General features: G+C 41.9%; 1 protein-coding gene across 1 annotated transcript in view; it reads left to right on the plus strand.

The window, feature by feature from the left end:
* Ryr2 (ryanodine receptor 2) overlaps positions 1-19,166 on the plus strand; it is a 415,387-nt gene that overhangs the window by 384,732 nt on the left and 11,489 nt on the right. The window contains exons 92-98 of the mRNA XM_059263016.1: positions 165-386; positions 1,689-1,819; positions 3,236-3,278; positions 6,292-6,425; positions 13,517-13,577; positions 16,326-16,472; positions 17,993-18,127. Coding sequence (XP_059118999.1) covers positions 165-386; positions 1,689-1,819; positions 3,236-3,278; positions 6,292-6,425; positions 13,517-13,577; positions 16,326-16,472; positions 17,993-18,127 — 873 coding nt within the window. The remainder of the gene's footprint in view (positions 1-164; positions 387-1,688; positions 1,820-3,235; positions 3,279-6,291; positions 6,426-13,516; positions 13,578-16,325; positions 16,473-17,992; positions 18,128-19,166) is intronic.

Below are 19,166 nucleotides of genomic sequence, written 5' to 3' on the forward strand. Positions count from 1 at the left end.
TTACTTGTATTTACTGTTGGAAGAGATGTCTCTTTATTCTTTCCTGTTAGTCTTTCCATGATACCGTCATGCACTGACTTCGCATTCGGCTGCGTTTCCATTTCCTTCTTTTGTGGTGATGTGACGCACAGTGAACTGACCGTATTTTAAATGGTTTGAATCAGGTCTCCACTTCTTCTGTGGTTGAAGGAAAGGAGCTGCCTGCCCGAAGCTCCAGCGACACTGCCAAAGTGACCACCAGCCTGGACAGCAGCCCACACAGAATCATTGCAGTGCACTATGTCCTCGAGGAGAGCAGTGGCTACATGGAACCCACCCTGCGCATCTTAGCCATCTTGCACACTGTCATCTCTTTCTTTTGCATCATTGGATACTACTGCTTGAAAGTAAGTCCCCAAGTACCTGTGCATTTAGAATGTCTGTTTGTGGATGGGATTCCTGGGGAGGCAAGTGCTGAGATGGAATCTGTGGTGTTTATTTGAGATGCTCTAAGGCTCCGCACCTCTGAGGCTGGAGAAAAAAGCAAGTTGAGGTAGAGGGAAATGATTGTCTAAGGGCAGAAGAGCAAACTGTGGTCATAGGCTTCTATCTCTGAAGCTAGGACTAGAAGGGCTTGATCTTTCTAAGTTTCCATCGATCAGCCATTGATTGCAAGTATGTTTTTGCTTATTGGCAGTCATTCATATAGTCAACATTTTCACTCACAACTTGACCATACAGAAGTGAAGCCCATTGCCCACAGTCTCTCACAGTTAAGTAGCTGTGAGGCCTGACTGTTCTGTTGTTGTTACCATCCATGACAGAAGACTCACAGTTCCTACTATTTCATCCAGAAAATAAGTTGTGTTTATCCCCATGTCCCTGCTAGGGGTAGCAGTAAGCATTGGTGAATAGAAATCAATAGGGTAATACAGTCTCTCTGGGTGCTTGGGGATGTCTTTGCCTGTGCAAGTATGTTTATTTTTGTTTTTATTTCACTGCACTTTGCCTCTGGCTATGAAGCCTATAAGATATTTGGAAAGCTAGGGCTTGGAATAAAAGACTAGAGTGTGAGGTGTTCCTGTAGGAATTTTTTTCTACCTCTTGTCCCGCTTTTCTCATGGGGTAAGCATTCCTGTATACTTCCTCAGTGTCTGCACCCACCATCTGTGCTTGCACAGACTCTGCCTGTGTGAAAGGGGAATCTTCAGCAGATGACAAAGGCATTGTTATATTCGCCAAGATTTTTGCCAATGTTGAAACTTGAATCTGCCTTTATATAATATAAGCATGTTGTGCACAGAGTTATTAAAGACATTGAAAAACATACTTTCATGGACATTAGTAAAATCACCAAGATTTTTTTCCACATCTGTTCGTATTGATGCATTAAAGTAATATGTATTTAAATATATATTGAATATTTTGTAATCACCTGTCTCTCTTTAGTATTTAGGATGCTTTCCTTAGTCCAGTTATGTATTAACCCTTGTGTCTTTAAAACATATGCCTATATATGCTGTTTTCCCAAAACCTTCTAGATACTTCTTTCTGCCTGATTGTAGTTGATTCATTTTCACTCATTTTTTTTTCCTTCCTGCAAGTAAGTGGAGAAATAGTTCTTCCTAAAAGCTGGTTTGTAAAGATAGTGACTGTGAGAGACGCCAGTCCAGCTAAACGAATGTCGACATGTTTACTCCCATCTGCAGGTCCCATTGGTGATTTTTAAGCGAGAGAAGGAAGTGGCACGGAAATTGGAGTTTGATGGGCTTTACATTACGGAGCAGCCGTCGGAAGACGATATTAAAGGCCAGTGGGACAGACTGGTGATCAACACACAGTGAGTGGCGGATTCTGAGAGGCATTTCTGGGTGCAGGAATTTCAAGATGTTAAAATAATTTCTCTGCTAGAGTTTCTGAAGATTTGTTAAAAGTTTAGTCCAAGTGAATAACAGTTATATGTTCAGCCAAGAAAATCAAAAGACTAAAAGCCATCCAAAGCTAATGGATGCCGCAATTTCTGCCCTGTGCTCTGAGTCTCTTAATCAAAAAGCGCTTTGAGGCCATTTGCACAGTGCAGATGGGAAGGCACAAGCATTAGCCAGGGCTCAGGGAGGTGTGCAGCACCAGGTCACAACCCACAATGCAGAGGCAGCTCATCCAAATGCAGGGGAAGCAGAAATTATTCATTAAGGAAAGGGCTGTAGCGTTGAAGGCAAAAATACTGAATTCACACTGCTAATGTGTCTGAACATCCAGAAGACACTACCAGCCAGCCTCACAGCAACCTAGCAAATTTTACAATGTGATGGCACTTGTAAGAGGAGGAAAAAACCCACTTTAAAAAAATGATCCAGTAATCATTTAGCCTGTGGGGTCAAGATAAAAACAGACAAACCAACCAGCCAGCTACTATATCTCATGTAAGTCTATTCCAACTTATAACTTCCACAAAGACAATTAATGATGGTATATTTTTGAGGATTTATGCATCATAAGAGTCAGATATTATATTATGGTTGAGTCTGTTTATTCTTTTTAGGTTTTTTTTTTTGGTTTGTGTGTGTGTGTGTGTGTGTGTGTGTGTGTGTGTGTGTGTGTGGTGAGTAGGATCGACTCCAAGGCCTTGACCTTCCTCTGCCAGCACTCTACTGCTGAGCCATGTCTCCAGTACTGGAATTGCTGATTCTTAAACATTATTTCTAGTAGGTTTTGAGTTCTCCACTGGGGAATGTGACTCTAACTTTATATCAAAACAATGACAGGCTTCTACTAGTTTGTTATTTGTTGTGGTTGGAGGATTTAAACTCAGGGCCTTAAACATGCTAGACTAGTCCTTTACCTCTCAGCCACCACCAAAGCCACAGTTTCTAGACATTCTGACTTTTACAATAACTGACAAGAAATATATATATATATATATATATATATATTTATATATGACACTCTTACAAACAAATGATAAATATAATATGCAACTTGTGAATAAATATGATTATATTAAGATATTATCCACATTATTTTAATGTGATTTATTTATTGATATGTTTATATGCTATTATTTAAAAGAGATTTAATACACTTATGATATAGAAAAATTATGAACAGAGAGGTTATGTGACTCATTGTACTTCTAAGTAGATGGCAGAATAGCCTCATGAATATTATTTTCAGTATTTTGTTTATTTCAAATTATATGTTATTAAACATTTAAAAAGTACTATTCCTCTTACTTCTCTGCTTTTGTGTCTTTTAGGTCATTTCCCAATAACTACTGGGATAAATTTGTTAAAAGAAAGGTAATGTTTCTGCGGGGGAATAAATTCCCAGTGTTTTTCTTAAAGTGAGCTTCAGTGAATGTGATGTGATTTGGATGGAGAGTGGGATGTGAGGTGTGTTCCGGTTGCCTACTGTTGTTTATTTCATAGTGGCAAGAGAATCGAATAGGCATCTTCAGAAGAGCATCTAATACATTCGTACTCTGCTGTGTCTAAATAAACAGACCTCGCTTCATTTACCCATCACGCCTTAGGGAACAATGAAGTGTGCACAGTGATGAAAACCAGTAGGAACTTGCTTTGGTATTGTTTGGTTTGCCCAAGTCAGCTGCAGGCTGTTCTTCTTTGTATCACTTTAAAGACTTTAACAAAGAAATCTGGCTCTAGTTGTGAGGGTGGGTGGGAGAGAGGACACTAGCATTGCTTTAGCTGTGCCCCGGCTGCTGCTAAGCTCTGCTGTTGAGAACCTCTGTTTAGAGGCTTGGGTTATCCCTGCCCTCCCTGCCACACAGGATCTGTGCAAGGCTCTTCATGGTTTAGTTGAAACATTGTATGTAACAGTGTTCGTGTGCTGAGGGCTGCTATTCGGGAAATTCTCTTTTTTATTTTCTTGCTTTTTTTTTTTTTCTTTAATGGGGTTTCCAGGCAAAGTTTCACACTGTAGTCCATGCTAGCCTGGAACGCACCAAGTAGCCCATGTTAGCTTCAAACTCACTGCAATCTTCTTTCCTCAGCTCCCCATGAGCCACTGCTCCCAGCTCCTTGCTGATTCTTTGAGCTGCTCACACATTGTTTCATGGTGAATGCCAGCTTGGTGTGCACTGACACAGAGGCACCTGTTGTGTGAAGAGATCTTTTGTGTCTTTATCAAGTCAGTGCTGTTCCAAAGGTGGTTGTCAAGGAGACACTGAAAGTTTTTCTTACCACCTTATGCAGAGATGGAGCATACACTAAGAACTTAAATATAATTCAACTGTATCACTAAGCATAGTGTGAGAGTGTGAGTGTGTGTGTGTGTGTGCGTGTGCGCGTGCGTGCACGCACATGTGTACGTCCATACTTCCTGGTGGAAAGAATCTGCATTTGCTGATTGTTATGTGTACCTTTGTGCATTTTTTGTTACCTTGTGAACTGGCACTTTGAGTTTATTACACTAATGCATATATATATGCATATATAAATTAGGGCAAAGTTTTAAAAGACTATTTTAAAATAATTTTAAATGTACATTTTGAATATTTTATGGCTATGAAGTTTTTAGTGGAATAAAGAGGGTGTTTCTAAAATATTAAACCAAAAGTATCTCTAGAGAAAACTATATATCTATGCCATAGAAATAGCAAGATCAGGACTAGGGAGTTGACACAGTTGGCAGATGTTTGCTGTGTGATGTGAGGACCTGCGTTTGCATCCCTAGCCCCCACACAAGCTGGCACAGGGCATGCTTGTGATCTAAGCACCAGGGAGACGTAGAGCAGAGGGTCCGGGGGACTCCCTGTTCAGCTGGCCTCACTGAAATGGTGAGTTCCAGGTTCAGTGAGAGATCCTGTTTCAAATAATGAGCTGGAGAGGGATTAAGGAAGCCACCTGACTCTGATCTCTGTCCTCTACATACACTCACAGATGTGCATCCTCACAGGTGTGCAAACACACACACAGACATAGACACACATGTAAATAAGAAAGTAGGGAAGGAGAGAAAGGGAGAGAAACCAACTCACTCCTGGCTTCTCCACTGTGGTACCGGCTGTGTCCTTTAGGGAGAAGAGTGAGACTGTTCCCTGTAGCAATTCCATCCAGGCCAGCACATGCCATCTTCAGCACTGAGAAAATCCACTCAGCAGATTGGTTTAGTTAGCCTGAAAATTCTGTGCTGTGGTCATTTTAACTACCGCTTTTCTTCAGTGCTTTCTTTTACTTAACCTGTTTTGTGCATTTGGAGAGACCTGTTTTATTTCTTTAAAACCACTTTGTCTGGGTTCCCTCTGTCTGTTCTTTTCTTCCTCTCCGTGTCTTCTCTCTTGTCCCACTTGGTCTCCTGGGCACCTCCTCCTTTGCTTGCTTTCTCCCTTCCCCTCTTCCTGTTGTTAATGATCTATTCTGCTTTTCTGGCTTTCCCTATTCCTTCCATTTTGGCTATTCTGTAGAACCATTAAACAATGGGTCCTTGAACTTAAGGGTGAGAGCAGCACATCACAGAGTTGGACCTGCTGGCATTTAGGCTGAGCTGCCAGCCATATCCAAGCACCAAGCTTTGTTCATCCTTCCCTTATGCATTTGTGTGTGTGTATGTGTGTGTGTGTTTGTGTGTGTGTGTGTGTGTGTGTGTACATGCTTATGTGTGTTTGGGTACACAGGTGTATGGGAGAGAATATGTGCACAGGTGTGTGGATGGGTGTAGAAACCTATGTCAGCCTTGGCTATTGTTCCTCAGGAACTGTCCATCTTATTTTGAGACATGGTCTCTCCTTGGGTCTTGAGACTCACTGCTTAGAGTAGACTGGCTGCTCAGTGAGCCTCATGGTCCCACCTGTATCGCCTTCCCGGTGCTGCAATTACAGGCACATGCTACCACACTTGGCCTTTTACATGGCACTTCACTGACTTCCATCTCCTCAGTTTCGTAGTCTGTACAATGGGATGCTAATATTAATACACAACCGGTCCATCATGATGGTCACGTAAGATAGAGTACAAAGCTTACATATTGTGGCAGTCACAAGTCATCTGACAAAATTCCTGGTAAAAGACTGAAGGTCACTTTCCTTCTGCCCCCACCATCTCACTCTTTTACTGCAGAACAGACTTTCCCGTGCCTCCCTTACTAGAAGGAAAAATCTCAGAGATGAGTTATTCACAGTTCTATTGATTTACTTAATACATGACTCCAGAAGATGGACTGTAAACTAGATGACTAAGTTTTCTTTAAAATCTAGCAAATATATGGTAAGAAAAAAATTGATACTCAGATATACATGTGTAAGTGGTGTACTTAATAGTTAAGGCGAATAACATTCTTCTCCCTTGACCACAGGTAATGGATAAATATGGAGAGTTTTATGGGCGAGATAGAATCAGTGAGTTACTGGGCATGGATAAGGCTGCACTGGATTTCAGCGATGCGAGAGAGAAGAAGAAGCCCAAGAAAGACAGCTCCTTGTCCGCTGTGTGAGTGACACTTCTGCCCTACAGATGGGGTAGGGACAGGGGTGCGTTTCTGACCTAGCTAGCTCACTGATTTCCTTTCCCTCACTTAGGATTGCAAGTGCCAAAGAAGTTGACTTTCATACTTCTGGGTTTTCTTAGTTAGGGTTTCTATCACAGTGATGAAACATCATGACCAAAAATCAAGTTGGGGAGGAGAGGGTTTATCTGACTTATACTTCCATAGCCCAGTTCATCATTGAGGGAAATCAGTACAGGAACCCAAACAGGACAGGAACCCAAACATGGCAGGAACCTGGAGGCTGGAGCTGATGCAGAGGTCCTGAAGGGGTGCTACATGCTTAGTGGTTTGTTTGTGACTTGCTCAGCCTACTTGTTTGCTTCCCCCCCCTCTGTCTCTCTCTCTCTCTCTCTGTGTCTCTCTCTCTGTGTCTTTCATTTTTTCATTGTGTGGACGGGTGGGGTAGGGGGCGGGGTTTTCGAGACAGGGTTTCTCTGTGTATCCTTGGCTGTCCTGGAATTCATTCTGTAGATTAGGCTGATCTCAAACTCAGAAATCCTCCTGCCTCTGCCCCCTGATTGCTGGGATTAAAGCCACGAGCTACCACCACCCAGCTTTCTTATAGAGCCCAGGACTACCAATCCAGAGATAATACCATCCACATAAATGGGTCTTCCCCATCAATCACTAAATAAGAAAATGTTCTATAGCAAGGTATGAGACATTTCCTCAACTGAAGTTCCCTCCTTTCAGATAGCTTTAGCTTCTGTCACGTTGACATAAAACTAGCCAGGACATGAGTGTTTGGAGCTTTAGAATGAAGGGATATTTTACTATTAACTTACTACTACTATTTATTATTATTATTATTATTATTATTATTATTATTATTATTATTATTGAAACAGTGTCTTGCCATTTATTCCAGGCTGACCTGAAACTCATTATTATAATATCTCAGAAAGGCCTGAAACTGACTGATAGCTCCCTAGGCCTCCAACTCACCACCTTCCTGCTCTCACCTCTGGAGTGTTGTGATTTGAGGTATGAGCCACCAGATGTGGCTCCTATCAATGTTTGAAGATTCCTTCCTTGTTATTTACATACAGTGAGGGAAGAGCAGCAAGAACATCCACCATTCTTGATTGAAGTCACCTTTTCTGACCTCAGGTCCTTCTTAAAGTCAAACACACGCAAAGCACAACATAGAACTATGTTTTAGGGGGAATCTTTTTTGAAGGGAAGTTAAATTGCATGCTTTGGAAACAGAAGATGTGTAGTTCCTTTATTAAAATGTACCCAAAGTTCCTATCTTTGTGTTATAGTTCTTAAATGGCAAAGCATTAGTGTGCCAAAGCACCATGTTGCCCTATTATTTGAAAACTTACTTCAAAATGAAGTTCTGTTTAAATGGCACTCATGTAAAATCACGCTGTTACCTTGAAAGACACAGAGGAGTTGGATTGAGTTCCCTTGAGACTGACAGTTTCCTTCCAGCTCTCTCTCAGGCACATGTGCCCACAACATGAAGGGTCAGTGGATGTGTATGACCCTGTCCTCTTAGCAGATGTGTCCAGCTGGATTTCTGCAATCGAGTAAAGCACACTCATTGTTCCTAGGTGCCAGTGTACTGCTCAGGCACTTCACTGTTTTAGAAGAAGCATGCGGTCGCTTTTCCTTAAGAAATCAGCTTTGCTTGGTTTTTCTTGGTTCGCTTTGCAGCAACAGGTATCAAACCCAGGGCCTCGTGGATAAGCAGAGAGGCAAGTGCTGCCCTGCTGACCTATATCCCCAGCCTGGCACACCTTATCTGTGCATTTGTGGTCTCAGTCTGTAAGAGATGAGATCATTGCTCTGAAAACTCATTTTGTCTTAGATAAATATAGCATCTGGAATTAGAAAGATGCTTTGGTTAACTATCTCATTCATCACAGATTTTCTTTTTTCTTTTCTTTTTTTTTTTTGGTTTTTCAAGATAGGGTTTCTCTGTGTAGTTTTGTGCCTTTCCTGGAACTCACTCTGTAGCCCAGGCTGGCCTTGAACTCACAGAGATCTGCCTGTCTCTGCCTCCTGAGTGCTGGGATTAAAGGCATGCGCCACCACCACCTGGCCATCACAGGTTTTCTATGTCTTTAAAAATGATGTGAATTTGGAGCATGTGATATGGCTCAGTGGGTAAAGGTGCTTGCCATCCATCCTGACACCCTGAGTTAGATCTCTCAGACCCACATGGTAGAAGAAGGAGAGAAGTGACTCCTGCAAGTTGTCCTCTTAACTACATTCATATTATGCTGTGTGTGTGTGCGTGTATGCATGTGTTTCTATATGTATCTGTGGTATGTGTATGCATGTGTGTGTGTGTGTGTGAGAGAGAGAGAGAGAGATGTGTCTGCTTGTGTATGTATGTCTGTGTGTCTGTGTCCATGTGTCCATGTCTCTGTGTGTGTGTGAGTGTGTGTGTGAATGTGAGATATGTCTGTCTGTGTATGTATGTCTGTGAGTCCGTGTCCGTGTCCGTGTCCGTGTCCGTGTCCGTGTGTGTGTGTGTGTGTGTGTGTGTGTGTGTGTGTGTTTGGTATATGTGTGTGGGGGTGTGGCAGGGCATGTCTATAATCCCTGAATTTAGAATATGGAGACAGGAGGATCAGAAGTTCAAGGCCAATCTGAGCTATATAAGTCCCAGGCCAGGCTGAGTTACACAAGACCCTGTGGTGTTTAGAAAATGTCACACACATAAAGAAGGACATCAAGAGTCTCAGGAGCCAAGGCCTTCATGTCAGCCATTTGAAACAGGAAGTGGGGTGTGAAGGATTCCAAACCCCTCATGAGCATTTGCAGGTCACTGGTGACTGACAGAGTTAGATAGTTTTGCTAAGTTACATATTTTATATTTCTTAGTAATATTTGTAATAACAACATCAAAAACATTTAAAAATAGGAGGAAAACTTGAGACTGTTTCTTTGTTGGAGCGTGTTAAATCTGGTGATGGGCTAGTGAGATGGCTCAGCAGTAAACATACTTGCTGTAAATCCTGATAACCTATGTTCCATCCCCAGATTCCACTATGGAAGAAGAGAATTTACTCTACAAGTTCTCCTCTGACCTCCACACACATGTTCTGGGACACATACACATATACACAACACACACACACACACACACACACACACACACACACACACATGCATAAGTATAACAATTTTTTAATTGGCAAAACCTTTCATTATTTTGTGTAATAAATATTTTTAATATTGACTGCTAGCAAAGGGCCAGAAAATCTATGTTCTTATTACCTTTAAATACAGATAATAAAATCTGAATGAAGGTCCAGTAAGGAATGTACAAGATTGAGGAAAAAAGATTTCCCTTTAATGAAACATTTAGAAGGTCGAGACTTAAAATCTTAGTGGGCCTCTGTGTGCCTGCTACCTTGATATGTCCACCCAGATTCAAAACAATCCATGTAGTAGTTACTTACCAATAAACTGTTATCTTCACAAGACCAATTTATACACAGATCATCAATATTTACAGTATTTTTCCACCCATGCAACTTGGTAGGTGCACATTTAAATAAGTGGTCCACTTCTTCCCTGTGGGTAAGAAAGACTGAGTGAGTCTACATTTGTGGGAGTTTTTGGGGGGAGGACAGACAAGCTTATATCTTGAAATCCTCAAGCAACCTCTCATCCACCCACTGCTCACCTTCTTCTCTATAGGATTTTCTTGAATCAAGGCCTGTTTCCAGGGGAGCCTGAGCCTTAATTATCCACCCCAGTTAGTCAGGGCTACTCCCTGGGGGTGGGGTCAGGTCCACACAGCATGGATACTACAGGTTTATGGACAAAATATTGGGCCCTTCAAAAGAGACAATGCTTAATGAGAGTGGCAGTGAGACTGTCACTCATGTGTCTGATTGATGGAAAATAACCATAAAAGAAAAATTTTAGGTAAGAAACTACAATGTAAAATTCAGACATCCTGAATTTTAGAGCCTTGGTTTTGCTTGAGATCATTTTTATGGAAAATAGTGCTGCTCTCATACAGATCATCCAGTCACTTACCTCTGTCAACTCCTTTCATATTTAGAAAAAAATTAATGTTGAAACCTATTCCAAATATGATGGGCTGCTTATGGAAGGGTCCTGGGTAATAAAAATATGGCTCAAAGACAAACTTTTGTCTTGAGAGAAGGAAAAATACAGGGGGTGGGAGGAGCTGTCAGGGCACAGCCTGAGAACTCGGGAATTTTAAGTAAGAGGGTTAGTTGAGCCTAAGTGTTTAAGAACAGTATTGGCGGAAAAGCTACACACTGCCACAGAAAAAGAAAAAGACAAGAGAGAAGGAAATCCTGAGCTAAAGAAGGGGACCTTCACCCTTCCAGGAAAGATAAAACTAAGACAGAAAACAATGACAACAACAACAAATGCCTATCTTATCAGCTTCACTTAGCAAACTGCTCATTCTCAAACTTCAAATTTCAGATTGGTCTACTTAAAAACAATCATTTTTAGAAGTAATTAAAGACAGAACTCTTCTGTCTGGAGAGGCCCTTTTGAGACCTGTGCCCTATCACACTATATTGTGTCTGTTCATCTCATCTGCCAGTTAACCTGGAGCTGGGGTATAGAAAGATTAAGTTATGTCTAACCCCCAAATCAGGGCCAAGTTCTGAAAAAAATAAAGTGTTTTATAACATGTATTTAAATTTTTAAATGTTCAAAGCTCATGAGTTTTTTGTGCTCAGATTTATTCATTCAACATAGACTGACAGAGAGACATTTAATTTGTTTGATTGTACTTGGTGCCCAGGAGGTCGCAGATCAGTAGCAGAGATGGGCTCCCAGGCAGGTGCAGCATTAGCAGAAGCTAAGAGGCATGCTGGGAGTCATAATAGGATGAGGGTCTAGTCCCTTGGGGAGCAGGGGAAGGCTAAATCCTGCTTGAAGGGAAATGGAGCATGAGCTGGTGGGGTGACTGTAAGCCAAAAGAAACAGGGCTGGGACTGCAGCTCTGTGAGAAAGCGTTCACTCAGCAAGTGCAAGTCCTGGGTACATGCCCCAGGACTACAAAGAGAAAATGGAAAAAGGAGACAAACTGCTCTCGTTTATAAAATTTAGTTGTAAGATAAATGTATGTGTTCGTGCAAGTTTGGCTATTTGAATCAGAAACCCTTCTCCTGAAATGCAACACAAGATGGACAACAGGGCTAGGCAGGTGGCTCAATGGTAAAAGCACTTGCTGTACAAGCATGAGGACCAGAGTTCGAATCTCCAGCAGCCATATAGAGCCAGGCGTGGATGAGCATATGTGTAATCCCAGTGTTGGGAGGTGGAGGCATGTGGATTCTGGGGGCTTGCTGGCCTGTATCTAGTCAAAATGGTGAGGTTCACTAAAATACCCTGTCTTGAAGTAAGATGGGCAGTAATAGAGGAAGACAGCCAGTCAACCTCTGGCCTTCACACCAACATGCACAGAGTACCCTTCATACACACGTAAACACACACATATACTATACACATACAAAAGCATACCACACACACACACACACACACACACACACACACACACACACACATACATACGTAAACTGTTGATGCTGAGATTCCAGAGAAAGAAAGGACCAAGTTCAAAGTTGTCCAAATTAAAACAAGTTGTATTTGGGTGCAACCAAGACTGGCCAGCCAGCTGTCTCTCCGTAAGTTAGGGTTTGAGAGAGCAGCCCCACAGACTCTTCAAGTCCCTCTTATAGGAGAGAGAAGGTGTTCCCAAAGCTGAGAGGGTTGGTGATTATTGGTAGTTAAAAGGATACAATGAAGAGAAGAGGAACAAAGCAAGGGTATGCATCAAGTGTGGTGGGTTATAAGCAGTTTACAACAGACCAGGGACTTGCTATGGATGACACATAGAAGCTTCAATTAGCAGGGAATTAACACAGAACAGACCTCTCTTAGCTAGGATTTAGCACCAAACAACCAGGAACTTCTTTTTAATTGTAAACAGAACTCTTAACCTGCAAGATACATTTTAAACTTCCTTCTTCCATCAACCTGTGAGGTTGTTCCTGTTTTGGTTTTACATTACCTGCACATATGACCTACACATTCTCATCCTCTCTTTCTCTATCTCGTATCTCTCTATCTTCATCTCCCTCCCTCTCTTTCTCTATATCTATCTCCCTCTCTCACCCCACCCCCACGGACATAGCAAAAATCTGTTTTTAAGGGGCTGGCAAGACAGCTCAATGGTTAAGAGCATTTGTTCTTGTAGGGAACAGGGATTGGTTCCCAGCACTCACGTGGTGAGTCACAACTGCCTAGCATTCCAGTTCCAGGGAATCTGACTCCCTCTTCTGGCCTCTCTGAGCACTGCACAAATGTGGTACACAGACACACGAGCAGGCAAAATACCCATAGACAAAATAAAAGCAAATATTTTTAAAGGTATTTTAAATGCACAATAAAATGTACTGAGTCAACTTTTGAAGCACACATGTTAATTAGCTTTGTGTAGTTTGAAGGAATAAGGGATACATAAAAAGTGAATTAAGTTATAATGCAGTAGAAAGAAAAAGCTGTTTTCAAATAACAAGATGAAATGTTGAGATTGCTCAGTGGACAAGCGCACGCAAGCCTGGCAACCTCAGTTCAATCCCCAGAACCCAAAGTAGAAGGACAGAAGTAATTTATGTAGACTGTCTTCTCACTTTCACACATGCCCTATCATATGTGTGTGTGTCCGAACACACACACACACACACACACACACACACACACACACACACACACTATAAATGCTATGCACAACAATAATAATACTGATGATGAAGATAAATTTAAATTACTGCAGAAGAAGGTGGTACTATTTGTTTTCTTTCCCATAATCCCCCGAGAAGTCATCACAGAGCACTGGGGTGTGTCTTCAGAGCAGGTTTTAGCTCTTCACTTTTACCTGGGGACAAGTTGACACCTCCTGAGAACTGTCCTCCTGAGCAGGTGTCCAGCTTTGCCCATGACAGGTGTAGGCCTACAGGTTCTCACAAGCCTAAGTCTCTATTAATGTGAATATTTACCCTTTCTTGTGTCATTCCAGATTGAACTCTATTGATGTGAAGTACCAGATGTGGAAACTCGGAGTTGTGTTCACAGACAATGTAAGCTTCCTTCACTCTCATTAGATGACTCTGTGGAATCTTGCAGATAAAGGGAAGTTATATAAGGAAGTTACTCAGATACCATTGTAGTTAATAAACATGGCATCTGAGAGAGACCCAGGCACAGACACTTTAACCAGCCTATCTTGTATAAGAAAAACTTGAAAATTTATATGGATCTCCATTTATGTTTCAGAAGAATGATGGTAGACTGCAAAGGTTTGTAGATACTCAAACACACCTAAATAAAAATTAAAAAGAAATATTTGTACTAGAGATGAGTGGGAGGAGGAGAAATATTGGTAGTGAAGAAATGAGTGGGCAGATGGAGAAACAAAGTATTTATACAAATGCCAAGTGAAATGTGTTGCTTCATGTATGTTTTTTAAAACAAATACATTTTAAAAATGGTTGTGCTCACTTTTCCTCCAAAATTAAGTACATTAAATCATTATGTTCTTATTCTTGATTTATCCTTATCAAAAAGCCCTTAGACACCAAATATTTGGCCCCAGTTTATACTTAAACATGATTGAATATACTCATCCATTACCAAAGGCTGTCTCTGCACCCCACTGTTTAATTTCAACACTGGCTTTTATAGTGAAGGTTCCATTTTCCTAGTCTCTAAAGTCTGTGACAACAAGTAAATTCTCTTCACTCCATTCCCCCCACCCCATTTCACCCAGCCATCAAAGGTACTTCTGAGAACTTGAAAACTTAGGTCCTAAGTACCTTTCAGAGCCACAGACTGTTAGCATACCACCTTGCAAGTACTTCCTCATCAAATGGTGGAAAACTTCTCAATGGGCAGAAGCTGACCAACTCCTGCTTCAGCTAGTATCTTCCACTCAGGTAGTATGTACACTCTGGCTTGGGCACACAGGGGGCATCTCCATGCCACAGTCCTTGCATAACCCTCTTTTGCTCGAGTGAGTCTGACCTTAATATTTTCATTTCTGTGGAGTTTCTTGTCATCCAGAGAAACTTGGATGTGGGTTAATCCTGCAGGTGCCTTGGAGAAGTCCGTTCAGACATCTTTCTGAGACCCCTTAGGCTGCCAGTCACTTGAAGCTTTATGGCTTCTGTTTGGCAGTCACTTCTCACATGATGTCAGGTCTTCAACAGTTTAGCTGGTCTCTGAAAAGCAACGGAGGTGATAATCAGATGAAATATGGGATTGCCAGTGGCATTTCTTATCATGCAAAAAAAGTAACTTTTAGTATAAATGTGAATAAAGTACCAATGCTAGGAACTGCCCATTCTCCCTCTGTCACTCAGGCTTAACAGGGTACCTCCATGTCAACCAGCACCACAGCCATGAGTAGTTTGTCAGTCATTTGCATCTCCTTCCTCTTATGTTCCCATGTGTCCTTTTCCCTCAGGCTTTTCATCTCTTCCTAGCCTGTGACATTACTCCTTCTTAACGTGCTATGGCAAGCGTAAACCCTTCCTGCCAAATCCTGTGTCATTTTCAAATGCCATTTTTGTTTTCCTCGCTTCAGTCCCTTGTTGCTCATGAAATCCTGTAGGACCCCAGACACTCCTTTTTTCACCTTCTTGCAATACGTTAAGATTAGAGTCAGGGCAACAGTTCTGTTCCTCTCCTGTGAGTGGATGTCATCCAGACACAGCATGTGTAGGAGAAACTAACCGCTCCAAGGAGCGGAAGCCATCACTGGGCTTCTAGCCTGCAACTTCACTGCCCCCCCAAACATGGACATTCTCACCCTAACAGAAGTGATTATTTACATTAATTATAATTCAGGAAGCTGGAGAGAAGGCTCATCAGCACACCAGAGCACCCATTCTCTTGTAGAAGACCTGGCTTTGGTTCCCAGCTCTGACAGTGGGCAGTTCAGACAACTTTCTGTAACTCCTGGGGAACTTATTCCCTCTTCTGGCTTCTGAGAGCACTGCATTGTGTGCCCATACCTACACACACACACACACACACACACACACACACACACACAGAGAGACAGAGACAGAGACAGAGAGACAGAGAGACAGAGAGAAAGAGAGAGAATTAAAAGTAATTTTTTGGTTATGATTCAGGAGACTTCTCCAAGCAACACCAGTTATGTAGTTTTGCAGTTAAGGTCACTATAAGTGTTAGTGAAATCAGGGAGTACTTTGCTCTTGGGCTCACTTTAATTCATGCAAAGTGCAATGCTGCCTTAATCAAACTCCTCAGGAACAATGGATTCTAACTAATAGATTTAACAAGCTTAGTGTGTAGATAAATGAGGAGCAGAGGAGAAAAGGAGTCAAAGTTGGAGGATTCTTGGGATGACTGTAGACAAGGGTTCCCGAACAGAGACCGTCTTGTCCCTCAGTGACATCCGATGGCATTTTTATGATCATGGCTGGATATTCTTTGAAATCTAATGGATCCTGAAGTCATAGGGCAGCCCAAATAGCAAGAAATTATTGGTGTAAAATAGCACTATGCTGAGGCCGAGAGACCCTGCTGTCAGGGCGTAGGATGATCATTTCTATTATTTGTGAGAAGATGAATAAGAAGAACTGGTGTAGTTAAAGGAAAAAGAAATTACACTGAGCCTTTCACAACAAACTAAATAAAGGTAAAATGTGCAAAGATGGAATCCAGCTAATTCAACCTGAAGAATTAGTCTAGAAAAAAAAGGTGAGTGCAGTGGTTATTGTGGAGTGAGATGGCAGTGGCTCTTACCAGTTCTTGTGAATTCTGGTGTCTGACACATCTACCCCTGTTTGCTCCAACAGTCCTTCCTGTACCTAGCCTGGTACATGACCATGTCTGTTCTTGGACACTATAACAACTTTTTTTTTGCTGCTCACCTCCTTGACATCGCGATGGGGTTCAAGACTTTGAGAACCATCCTGTCCTCAGTCACCCACAATGGCAAACAGGTAAAAGGTCATCTTTCCCATAAAGGAACTAAAAACAGCAAGAGAAGAGCCTGCAAAAATAAATCCAGCCCTTAAGTGATGATATATGGCTTTAAAGACTTCTCATGGATGGATAGTCTATGTCTTTTCTTTTATAAATTATGATTAGTAATTCAAAAGACCCTATAACCTGAGTTTAGGGATTGGCTTGATGGATTTGCTGTGTGATCTTGGACAAGTGAATTAATATTTGTCAATATCAAATCCTTTTTTTGGGAAAGTACAACCAGTGACAATACCTTGTCAGAATCTGTGAACATTGAGAACAAATCCAGCAGATCAGAAATATCTTCATTGAGCACTGAGGAAACTAGTCCTGTTTTGCTTATGAGACAATATTCACTCCATCTGATACTATGCTGTGCCAAAAACTGTTACAGAATCCAGATGCATTAGTTGCATTGATAATAAGAGGTGTTGCAGTTAAATTTAATAAGATAACCTCTACTTTTTAAATTAAATAAAATCTTAATGATACTCTATACTTGACAAGGGCATGCTGACATGGGGGACAACTAGTCTAGGTCCAGAAAACCTACTGACATCTGATGGAACTCAGCTCTTCATGCCAGATCTCTCCATTACGGTGACTTGGTGCAAAAGTATACATTTACTTATTCATCTGTTGTTTCACGTGTCCAATTGGTGGTAAAAATTCTGTGCTAATTATCTGGATTAACAGCCCTTCTAGCCCAATACATGTTATAATCAGTGTCTCTCCAACCATGGGAATCACATCCACTTTTACTGCCATTACCATAATCCTTTGTTTCCTAAGTCCAGCAAGAGCTCCTGCACATGTCACCTAAGGTTAGGAATAAAGCTGTCATACTCATGGCCATTCAAAGGCACCACGACAGAATCCCTGTGCACTCTGCTCACTTGCCAGTTGGTGGATTGTGACAGACAGAGCTCCCAGCACATTTCACAGCTGGAGAGATGGCACAGCAGGTTGGAGACTTACTGCTCTTGCAGAGGATCCTGGTTCAGTTCCCAGCACCCATGTTGGGTGGCTCACAACTGCCTGGAACTCCAGTCCCATGGGATCCTACACTGTTCTCTGGCTACTTTAGGCATTATACACACATGGTGCACATACCTAAAAGCAGGCACACACACACACACACACACACACACACACACACACACACACACAAATAAAGACTTGGCTCATAATGCAGGAGAATGTTATACAGTATCTTCTATCAGTTAGAAGATGGTCGCAAAGTGAGTAATAAAGCTGCTTTCTAATATCCATCAAATCAAGCTTAGCATAAAATATTTTGATGGACTGATAAAGGAAATGCGCAAATAAGCTTCACTTGTGAGCTAAGAAGGTGGAAATAATGAGGGTATGGATCGCATTGGCTTTTAGTAAGTCCCAGTGTGTCGGGAGAGTGTTTCCCTCCCACACAGCTGTCAATTACACTGGTCATACATTCTGTATCCCTAACGTATGCTAAATGTCACCTTGCTTTCAGCTCGTGTTAACTGTGGGCTTATTAGCTGTTGTTGTGTACCTGTACACTGTCGTGGCATTCAACTTCTTCCGAAAATTCTATAATAAGAGCGAAGATGGTGATACACCAGACATGAAATGTGATGACATGCTGACGGTAAGCTCCTGAACTTGCAGTAAAAACTACCCGACACCTTCCATCTGAGTAACTGTGTATTTCCGCATCCCCAGAGCAGGAGAGGAGGCACTAGGCACAGTGAAAGGTTGATCAGCTTCTCAAACTATAGCATTTTCATTTTAGCAGTGCATAAAGGACCATTGCTGTTGACTTCCCACCTGTGTTTGTTCAGCTTAGTAATTAGTAGACTTGTGAGAAATGTAGTTAGGATTGGGAGACATGCAGTCATGTCAGCTCATTACTCATACATCCCAGGACAGCAGGTAGAACGTCCTCCTACTCTGAAGCCTTGGCTTTGGGCATGCCTTACTGACTTTACCTGGCATTATTAAAATCCACACAATATATCTTAACAGAACTGATACTTTTGCTTTTATACTGAGTATCTTGTCTTAAAGGTCCTGGGCAAAATTAACAGATGGTTCAGCTTTCACATTGTTGTATGTAACTATTGTACAACCTGCTTCTCTGATGAGGGTTCTGTTTCTGAGATAAAATGTCCTGGCCAAAAGTTCCTTAGGGTAGAAAGGGTTTATTCTGGCTTGCAGTTCTGGAGGGATAGAGTCCATAATGACAGGGAAAATGTGCGGCAGGAAGAGAAGTCATGAAGGCAGGAGCAGGAGGTCGACTGGCCACGTTTCATCCATACTCGAAACAGAGAATAGCAAGTTGAACTAGGCAATATGACCACACAGCCCTTCCCCCAGTGACGTATTTCCTCCAGCAAGGCTCTGCCTTCTGAAGGTTCTGTAACCTCCCTGAACAGCACCACAAACTGGAGACTAGGTGTTCAAACACATGAGCCTGTGGGGAACATTTCATATGAAAATCACAAAAATGACTCTTCTAGAACACTTAGGTTTGGGAGGGGGAAACTTAAGACAAATTAACTGTTGCTGACTGGGGAGAGCAAGGCCTTTCTGTGAGCCCTTTACTGGGATACCTGCATGGTTGGGGGTGTGTGTGAGTGTCAAGAGGGCTGATAGGATGATTCTGAAATTCTCCCAGAAAGGAAATG

The sequence above is a fragment of the Peromyscus eremicus genome, chromosome 5 (genome assembly GCF_949786415.1).
Source record: "Peromyscus eremicus chromosome 5, PerEre_H2_v1, whole genome shotgun sequence".
NCBI lineage: Eukaryota > Metazoa > Chordata > Mammalia > Rodentia > Cricetidae > Peromyscus > Peromyscus eremicus.